Raw genomic sequence first — 10,005 nt, 5'->3', positions numbered from 1 at the left:
GAGTAGAGAGAGAGAGCTCTGGTGAGAGGGAGAGCTAGGGCTAGACACCAACACCCTCAACTACCTGTTCCCGCCGCTGTCCAGCACATAGCATCCCCGTCGCGCCTCATGCAGAGCGACGGTGGTCGTTAACGTCAAGTGCGGGGAGGGAGGGACGGAAGGAATGCGCCCGGCTAGGTCAACTGCGAGAACCTCAAGGGCTGACATGCGTGGGAGCCTTGCCTATGACAACATGCAATTCCTCGGTACTCTGAATTAAAACGTGTTTCGATTCCTGAAATTTGATCAGAAAATTACTTATGTTGTGGGAGGCGCTGGGCCGGGAAGGACCCTGGCACCAAGTAGACCTCTTAATCTAATCATATCCTCGTAGCTCCCGCTTGCGCGGGGTCCGCGGAAGGGTCTGACCAAAAAGCTATTTTCAGGACTCAAATCTGTGACCTCATGGTCACAAGGCAATAGCTTTACTGCTGCGCCAAGGCTCCCCTTCAACATTAGTTAGTATCAACTTTAGAAAAATGCTAGTCAAGACTATGTAATGATGGTAATTTGCATATAGGTCTTTCTCGTTTTCTAATTTATGTGTCATTAGTAGTAGGTAATGCCACATGAATGATGTTGGTTATCTAAGAAAACCAGGAGAGGTTAATTGAGATCTGCAATACATATTTTTAGGGAAAGATCTGTAATACATTTAGTTGAATGGTATACATGTGAACTATCATTTATCAAAAATTACAAGAAGAGTTACATATACGCAAGTTCCGAAGCAAAATTAGATTGGCACACCTTGTCGCTTCCTCCCTGGCAGGGCAGTACTTTGATGTGTATCCTGAGCATGACTTGTAACATAACTAGGAAATGATTTATAAGGGGATATCCTTGATTCCCATGCCATTAGAATGAAGTCTCCTTTCGGCCTAACACTAGGATCTTTTATAAGTTCCCCAAATGTCACACTTGGCAATTCCGTCTTGATTGACGCATTAACACTATAAGGTTTCATGCTAAGTGGATGCAAAGCAATATCTGTTATGTCCACTTGGTGACCTTGTTCTATACGCATGGTTGGGTTCACCCCATATATTGAAATGTTTCTCTTAACCATTCTTGCCGCCTTGTCCAATATACAACGCCAGAACTGAACATCAAGGTTGCTTCTCAACACATCCGTGAACATATTTGTTGCGACAAGTGAAACTAGTGAACTGTGGATCACCGTGGCAAAGTCATCTGCTATTTGTACTAGCCGCGGATGTTCTGTTGGCTCTATGCTTCCGAATGCGAGTGCCTTGAAAAGGTACCTCAACTCATCATGAGATAGCTCACTTAGTAAAATTGCTTTCACCGTTCCAAAGCGAGCTATTCTTTTAATTTTACTTACAATGATGATCTTACTTCCTCTGCCCATTCTTGTGAGAAATGAGTGAATTTTTTTCCAGTCATCGTCACATACATCAGAAACAAACTCAATAACTACCAACACTATCCCAAGCATGTCCCTTCCATCGTCATGTATCCCCAAAAGGTTGTCTCCATTCAAGTGCAAAATAGAGGAGAAGCGTGAGTGAACCCTTTCATTGCCACACACATGAGCAACCAAAGTTTTCTTCCCAACTGCGACACCACCTATAAGCGGAAGAATGGCCAATGCGTGATCACCTGAAGGATCGTTTTGCTCTAACAAGAAGCCCAAGAGCATCTGCTTTTCAGCCTGTCTGCTAAACATGAAGTTGTCGGTGTAAAGATAAACATCAAATGGCCTACGGGACATACGGTCACATCCAGCCAGAAGCACAACAAACTCTGTCATATTTGCAACAGCAATTTCTAAGCTTTCCAAAGCACCGTATGAGTCCAGGCCCATTGCCTTGTTGCCTTTCTCTGCTGTTGTTCGAGAACGCTTGAGTGGATTTGCTAAATACAAACAGCTGCTAGATGAGTTGTTGTTGCAAACCTCGTCAAAGCCTGCACCATCTTGGAGGGCTCGGTACCTCAAGGTACCGAGGAGGCTGTGACCTCGGTACATGGCCTCGGAGAGCATCTTGAGCTGCATCATCATCCCGGAGTTTCTTATGTATCGAGTGTCCGCCTCCTCAACGATGGTGTCAGCTCTCATCAGGAGATGCTGCAACCTCTCCACCGCCTTCTCCTCTGATTGTGTATGGCTGGAGGAGTGGTACTTGTTCATCAGGAAGGAGATGAACCGGCTCACAAGTTCACTTGCAACTGCTGATACGGCAACCTCCATGGCCGGGATTGATGCCAAGTCCTGAAGAGAATCTTAGCAAGATATAAACTGCTCGAGCAGCCGATTTTGTTTTTAAAAAAAAGTATCCCTGGACGACTGGGTGGGTGGGTGAGTGGGTTGGTGGCTGGGAGACCTGGACCTGGAGCAGTCAACTTTTCAAGCAGCATGGAAAAGAATTGACCGACCAATATTTGACTGTGTAATATTCATGGTAGGTCCAAATCCATTATTGTGCCACTGCAGAAATTTATATTTAATCATCTTTGCAATTCTCTTTCGTTGGGCTCCTTTTACATTTTACACGTGGTAATTTGCTTGGTTTTTTTTCTAGATGAACTTAAGTGGAAAAGCATCGCGCAAGTCATCTTCAAGGAAACGATATGCGCCTTTTTCTATATATCTTGGTCAGTGCTGATGAGAATCACAGCTTCATTGTTCAGTAATCTTTCAGAGGCACATTTGCTCTTTTGGTTCTTCAGAACCCAATCAGCCTCTCTGTTGTCCAATTTGCGCTAGTTCAGGCTTTAACCGAAAACGTGCAAACAGGGCACACCACTGATTGGTTGCTCTGCGTGGTTCTTAATCATCAATTTGTCCTCTTGATATTTTACATATGAGACACCTCATTTTCCATATCCTACATGTTGGACATCCAGCCGCTCACTCATGAAGACTAGTGGCACAAGTGGCCACAAAAGCCGCCTTCTGTTGGCCCAAGGCCGGCTGCTGTCGTTGCTGAACTTGAGGTGCTGCAGGAAGAGGTCCCTGGTTTTTGTTCAGAGATGTCACTGAAGGTGCAGACTCCATAATGTTGTCTCCGACTGTCACGAGAATAACCAGGGAAAGCATGAACGCAGAGGAATTTAGACAGGTTCAGGTCGCCATCGAGGCGTAAAACCCTACCGTATTTCATATCAGCACAAGGATCCAAGGGTTTGAGTGTACAAAGGAGGTGGTCGGGATGTGATGGGAGGTGGTTGGGGTACTCGCTAGGGTGCACGAACCGAAAAAGGGTTTCCCCCTGCTTCGTATATAAAACAACCAACCGAACTATACAAAGATTGTTGGGGCGGAAGCAGCACAGTCACGTCCAAAAAGAAACGACAAAGAAAGAGCAAAGGAAACAAATGCCGACAACGGCGGATCAACAAAAACGAAGAAGCCTCGCGATCGCTGCGCCCACCGGAATCTTCCACTAGGCTCCAAGACTCTGAAGCGCCGGTACCTATCAACACCTCCAAGAAGGATCGCAACGATGATGACGCTGCTGCCAAGGGTTTCCCTCGGTAAACGACGAGACGAAAGGAAGGCTAGCCCCCGACGCCCTCCCGGAAGGTCAGGTGGCACCCACAGGCGCCACCGCACCGGTGTCGGCCACGCCGACAGGGGTTTCCCCCGATCCCAACCCGCACCTCGGGTCCTCCGGATCCAGCCACCAAACCAACTACCACCCTGCGGCAACGCGGTCATGAGGCCCCCATGTCGTCTCACCAGACGGCACCGCGAAGTGAGGACAACGCGGCGAAGAATCAGAGCCGGGACTAGGGCATCAGCACCGTCGGCACGCGGGAGGGCCCCGCCTCCACCGTCCGCGACGGTAGCCGTCCGAACGCAATAGCAGGAGCACACCAGGCCCGACCGAGCCCTCGTGGGCCCATAAAGCTCCCGCCCTCGCGCTGCTGCCGGCTAGGGTGCACGAACAGCTGCCTACCCTCTCTTTCTCTATCTTTCTTCCTGCTAATGCTTGTATGTGGGAGTGTGACTGCTAGAGTTAATGTTTTAAATAGCGGGCTATGGAAAATAGCGGTGGGCCTCCAAATCGGGCTATAGCGAAGCTATAGCGGTCTAAAGCGGGCTATTTGTGAAGGCGGCCATTTAGCGGTGTGACGCCCCCGATTCAATCGTACACTAATCATACACGCAAACGTGTACGATCAAGATCAGGGACTCACGGGAAGATATCACAACACAACTCTACAAATAAAATAAGTCATACAAGCATCATAATACAAGCCAGGGGCCTCGAGGGCTCGAATACAAGTGCTCGATCATAGACGAGTCAGCGGAAGCAACAATATCTGAGTACAGACATAAGTTAAACAAGTTTGCCTTAAGAAGGCTAGCACAAACTGGGATACAGATCGAAAGAGGTGCAGGCCTCCTGCCTGGGATCCTCCTAACTACTCCTGGTCGTCGTCGTCAGCCTGCACGTAGTAGTAGGCACCTCCGGTGTAGTAGGGGTCGTCGTCGACGGTGGCGTCTGGCTCCTGGACTCCAGCATCTGGTTGCGACAACCAGAAAGAAAGGAAAGGGGAAAAAGGGGGGAGAAAGCAACCGTGAGTACTCATCCAAAGTACTCGCAAGCAAGGAACTACACTACATATGCATGGGTATATGTGTAAGGAGGCCATATCGGTGGACTGAACTGCAGAATGCCAGAATAAAAGGGGGATAGCTAGTCCTATCGAAGACTACGCTTCTGGCAGCCTCCGCCTTGCAGCATGTAGAAGAGAGTAGATTGAAGTCCTCCAAGTAGCATCTCCAAGTAACATCTCCAAAAAGCATCTCATAGCATAATCCTACCCGGCGATCCTCTCCTCATATCCCTGAGGTAGAGCGACCACCGGTTGTATCTGGCACTTGGAAGGGTGTGTTTTATTAAGTATCCGGTTCTAGTTGTCATAAGGTCAAGGTACAACTCCAAGTCGTCCTGTTACCGAAGATCACGGCTATTCGAATAGATTAACTTCCCTGCAGGGGTGCACCACATAACCCAACACGCTCGATCCCATTTGGCCGGACACACTTTCCTGGGTCATGCCCGGCCTCGGAAGATCAACACGTCGCAGCCCCACCTAGGCAAAACAGAGAGGCCAGCACGCCGGTCTAAACCTAAGCGCACAGGGGTCTGGGCCCATCGCCCATAGCACACCTGCACGTTGCGAGGGCGGCCGGAAGCAGAACTAGCCCCCTTAATACAAGAGCAGGCTTACGTTCCAATCCGGCGCGCGCCGCTCCGTCGCTGACGTCTGAAGTGCTTCGGCTGATACCACGACGTCGGGATACCCATAACTACTCCCACGTAGGTGGTTAGTGCGTATAGGCTCGTAGCCGACTCAGATCAAATACCAAGATCTCGTTAAGCGTGTTAAGTATCCGCGAACGCCGAACAGGGCCAGGCCCACCTGTCTCCTAGGTGGTCTCAACCTGCCCTGTCGCTCCGCCACAAAGTAACAGTCGAGGGCCGTCGGGAACCCAGGCCCACCTCTACCGGGATGGAGCCACCTGTCCTTTCAGCCCCCTCGTCAGAATCACTTGCGGGTACTCAATGAGCTGACCCGACTTTAGTCACCATCTGTATAGTATGTATGTATGTATAGTATATACCCGTGATCACCTCCCAAGTGATCACGGCCCGATAGTATAGCAAGGCAGACTGACAAGAATGTAGGGCCAATGATGATAAACTAGCATCCTATACTAAGCATTTAGGATTGCAGGTAAGGTATCAACAGATGTAGCGACAATGTCAGGCTATGCATCAGACTAGGATTAACGAAAGCAGTAACATGCTACACTACTCTAATGCAAGCAGTATAGAGGAGAATAGGCGATATCTGGTGATCAAGGGGGGGGGGCTTGCCTGGTTGCTCTGGCAAGAGAGAGGGGTCGTCAACTCCGTAGTCGAACTGGGCAGCAACGGCGTCGGTCTCGTAGTCTACCGGAAAGGAGTAACGGAGGGGGAACACAATAAATAACAGAGCAATCAAATGTAACACAAAGCAAGACGCGGCAATACGGTGTGCTAGGGGTGACCTAACGTAGGGATAGGCGATACCGGTGAAGGGGGAAACATCCGGGAAAGTATTCCCGGTGTTTCGCGTTTTCGGACAAATGAACCGGAGGGGGAAAGTTGCGAGTTCGATAGGTTAGGGGTGTGTGGCGGACGAACGGACTGCGTATCCGGAATCGTCTCGTCGTTCTGAGCAACTTTCATGTACAAAGTTTTTCGATCCGAGCTACGGTTTACCTTATATTAATTTTAAAAGATTTAATCAACTTATAAATTATTATTATTAATTTAATCCGAAAATGGCATTACTGCATCAGCATGATGTCAGCATGACATCATCAGTCAACAGAGGTGTTGACTGGGTCAAGCTGACATGTGGGTCCGGCATGTCATTGACTGTTTCAGTTAATTAAGTTAATTAGTTAATTAGGTTAATTAATCTTATTTAGTTAATTTAATCAGAATTAATTAAGTTAATTAATTAGTTAATCAATTAATTAATTCATTAATTTTATTATTAATTATTTACTTATTATATATATATATATTTTTTAATTCTCTTTTTTTTTTAATTTTCGTTCTGGGCGTGGGCCCCGTTTGTCATAGGCCCATAGGGGCCTTAGTGGTTATGGGCGTGTGGGCGCGCGGGCTCACGGGCACGGCCACGAGCGCCCACCGGGGCAAGCCCAAGCGATGGCCTCGGGCGCGGCCAGTGGCGCTGCCGCCGGCGACAAGGAGGCAGCCAGGGGCGGCGAGGTACCGGGACGCCACGCACGTGGTCTCGGCGAGGTGCGGGCCCGGCGGTCGTCAGCGGGGAAGGCAGGAGTAGTGCACGGGGGCTGCAGGCGGAGCGGGACGGCGGCGTGGGCGGCAACAACCGCAGGTGGCACGAGCGACAACGGGCGCGACGGGGCGCGCGGGTGCGCGCGTGCTCACAGCGAGCACGAGCACCGGGCGGCACGTGCACGACTACGGGACGGTGCGAGGAGCAAGAGGAAGAGAGGCCGGGGGCCTCACCGTGGATCCGTAGGGTCAAGGCAGCGGGGCTCAGGGAGGTTGACGGGGACGACGCGTGTAGACGGGGAAGTCCGGCGGCGTCCGGGACGGCTTCGGGCGACGGAGTCGGCACGCAAATGTGTACGATCAAGATCAGGGACTCACGGGAAGATATCACAACACAACTCTACAAATAAAATAAGTCATACAAGCATCATAATACAAGCCAGGGGCCTCGAGGGCTCGAATACAAGTGCTCGATCATAGACGAGTCAGCGGAAGCAACAATATCTGAGTACAGACATAAGTTAAACAAGTTGCCTTAAGAAGGCTAGCACAAACTGGGATACAGATCGAAAGAGGCGCAGGCCTCCTGCCTGGGATCCTCCTAAACTACTCCAGGTCGTCGTCAGCGGGCAACACGTAGTAGTAGGCACCTCCGGTGTAGTAGGGGTCGTCGTCGACGGTGGCGTCTGGCTCCTGGACTCCAGCACCTGGTTGCGACAACCAGAAAGAAAGGAAAAGGGGAGAAAAGGGGGAGAAAGCAACCGTGAGTACTCATCCAAAGTACTCGCAAGCAAGGATCTACACTACATATGCATGGGTATATGTGTAAAGGGCCATATCAGTGGACTGAACTGCAGAATGCCAGAATAAGAGGGGGATAGCTAGTCTTATCGAAGACTACGCTTCGGGTCACCTTCGTCTTGCAACAGGTATAAGAGAGTAGATTGAAGTCCTCCAAGTAGCATCTCCAAGTAGCATCTCATAGCATAATCCTACCCGGCGATCCCCTCCTCATATCCCTGAGGTAGAGCGACCACCGGTTGTATCTGGCACTTGGAAGGGTGTGTTTTATTAAGTATCCGGTTCTAGTTGTCATAAGGTCAAGGTACAACTCCAAGTCGTCCTGTTACCGAAGATCACGGCTATTCGAATAGATTAACTTCCCTGCAGGGGTGCACCACATAACCCAACATGCTCGATCCCATTTGGCCGGACACACTTTCCTGGGTCATGCCCGGCCTCGGAAGATCAACACGTCGCAGCCCCACCTAGGCAAAACAGAGAGGCCAGCACGCCGGTCTAAACCTAAGCGCACAGGGGTCTGGGCCCATCGCCCATAGCACACCTGCACGTTGCGAGGGCGGCCGAAAGCAGACCTAGCCTAGTGGCGTTCCAGTCCAATTCGGCGCGCGCCGCTCCGTCGCTGACGTCTGAAGTGCTTCGGCTGATACCACGACGTCGGGATACCCATAACTACTCCCACGTAGATGGTTAGTGCGTATAGGCTCGTAGCCAGACTCAGATCAAATACCAAGATCTCGTTAAGCGTGTTAAGTATCCGCGAATGCCGAACAGGGCCAGGCCCACCTGTCTCCTAGGTGGTCTCAACCTGCCCTGTCGCTCCGCCACAAAATAACAGTCGGGGGCCGTCGGGAACTCAGGCCCACCACTACCTGGATGGAGCCACCTGCCCTTTCAGCCCCCTCGTCAGAATCACTTGCGGGTACTCAATGAGCTGACCCGACTTTAGTCACCATCTGTATAGTATGTATGTATGTATAGTATATACCCGTGATCACCTCCCAAGTGATCACGACCCGATAGTATAGCAAGGCAGACTGACAAGAATGTAGGGCCAATGATGTTAAACTAGCATCCTATACTAAGCATTTAGGATTGCGGGTAAGGTATCAATGACTGTAGCAACAATGACAGGCTATGCATCAGAATAGGATTAACAGAAAGCAGTAACATGCTACACTACTCTAATGCAAGCAGTATAGAGGAGAATAGGCGATATCTGGTGATCAAAGGGGGGGCTTGCCTGGTTGCTCTGGCAAGAGAGAGGGGTCGTCAACTCCGTAGTCGAACTGGTCAGCAACAGCGTCGGTCTCGTAGTCTACCGGAAAGGAGTAACGGAGGGGGGAACACAATAAATAACAGAGCAATCAAATGTAACACAAAGCAAGACGCGGCAATACGTTGTGCTAGGGGTGTCCTAACGTAGGGATAGGCGATACCGGTGAAGGGGGAAACATCCGGGAAAGTATCCCCAGTGTTTCGCGTTTTCGGGCAGAGGAGCCGGAGGGGGAAAGTTGCGAGTTCGATAGGTTAGGGGGGTGTGGCGGACGAACGGACCGCGTATCCGGATTCGTCTCGTCGTTCTGAGCAACTTTCATGTTGAAAATATTTTAATCCGAGTTACGGATTAAAAGATACGATTTTTAAAAGATTTTAACAATTTTGGAATTTATTTATTTATTTAATTAATCCGAAAAAAATGTATTTATGACGTCAGCATGATGTCATGCTGACGTCAGCAGTCAACAGGGGTTGACTGAGTCAACCCTGACATGTGGGTCCAGTGGGACCCACCTGTCATTCTCTATTTAAATTAATTAGGGTTTAGGTTAATCTAATTACAGTTTAATTAAACTAATTAGTTAATTAGGTTAATCTAATTATGATTAATTAACTTAATTAATTCCTTAATCAATTAATTAATTTAATTATTATTTATTTATTTAATAAACATTATTATTATTTTTTTAATTCCTTTTTTTTTAAGTTCTGGGGCGTGGGCCCCTGTGGTCAGTGGCCCAGGGGGCCTAGCGGGCGCTGGGTACGGGGGTGCGGGCACACGCCCGAGTCCACCTGGGATGGGGTCGACGGGCGGCTGTGCGGGCGTAGCCCGCCTAGGCGGCGAGGGAGAGCTGGGCGCGGGCGCCGGCAGCCAGGGACAAAGAGGAGCGGAGGGTTCAGGGGCCGGCGTCGCCGGAGGGAGAGGAGGCCGGGGTTGGAGGCGATTCGGTGGAGGGCCGGCGACGGCGTGCAGGGGACGGCGCACGGGCTCGGGAGGCGGGACAAGACCCGTGCGTGAAGGGGGACGCGGTCGTGCGTGGCCGTGCGTGCGAAGGCGCGGCCCGGGGCGTGCGGGGACGCGGCTGTGGCCGCGTGG

General features: G+C 50.3%; 1 protein-coding gene across 1 annotated transcript; it reads right to left on the bottom strand.

Annotated features, from left to right (window-relative positions):
* Positions 1-775: 775 nt before the first annotated feature.
* LOC119358605 lies at positions 776-2,251 on the bottom strand. The gene has a single exon (XM_037625077.1). It carries the CDS (start codon positions 2,249-2,251, stop codon positions 776-778), a length of 1,476 nt encoding a protein of 491 aa, XP_037480974.1.
* Positions 2,252-10,005: the final 7,754 nt, after the last annotated feature.

This window comes from Triticum dicoccoides, chromosome 2A (genome assembly GCF_002162155.2).
Source record: "Triticum dicoccoides isolate Atlit2015 ecotype Zavitan chromosome 2A, WEW_v2.0, whole genome shotgun sequence".
Taxonomy (NCBI): domain Eukaryota; kingdom Viridiplantae; phylum Streptophyta; class Magnoliopsida; order Poales; family Poaceae; genus Triticum; species Triticum dicoccoides.
The sequence above is the reverse complement of the archived record's forward strand: the minus strand, read 5'-3'. Positions and strand labels throughout refer to the sequence as shown.

Excerpts from the sequence above, each read along its gene's own strand:
- LOC119358605 (XM_037625077.1), bottom strand. The coding sequence starts at position 2,251 with ATGGAGGTTGCCGTATCAGCAGTTGCAAGTGAACTTGTGAGCCGGTTC.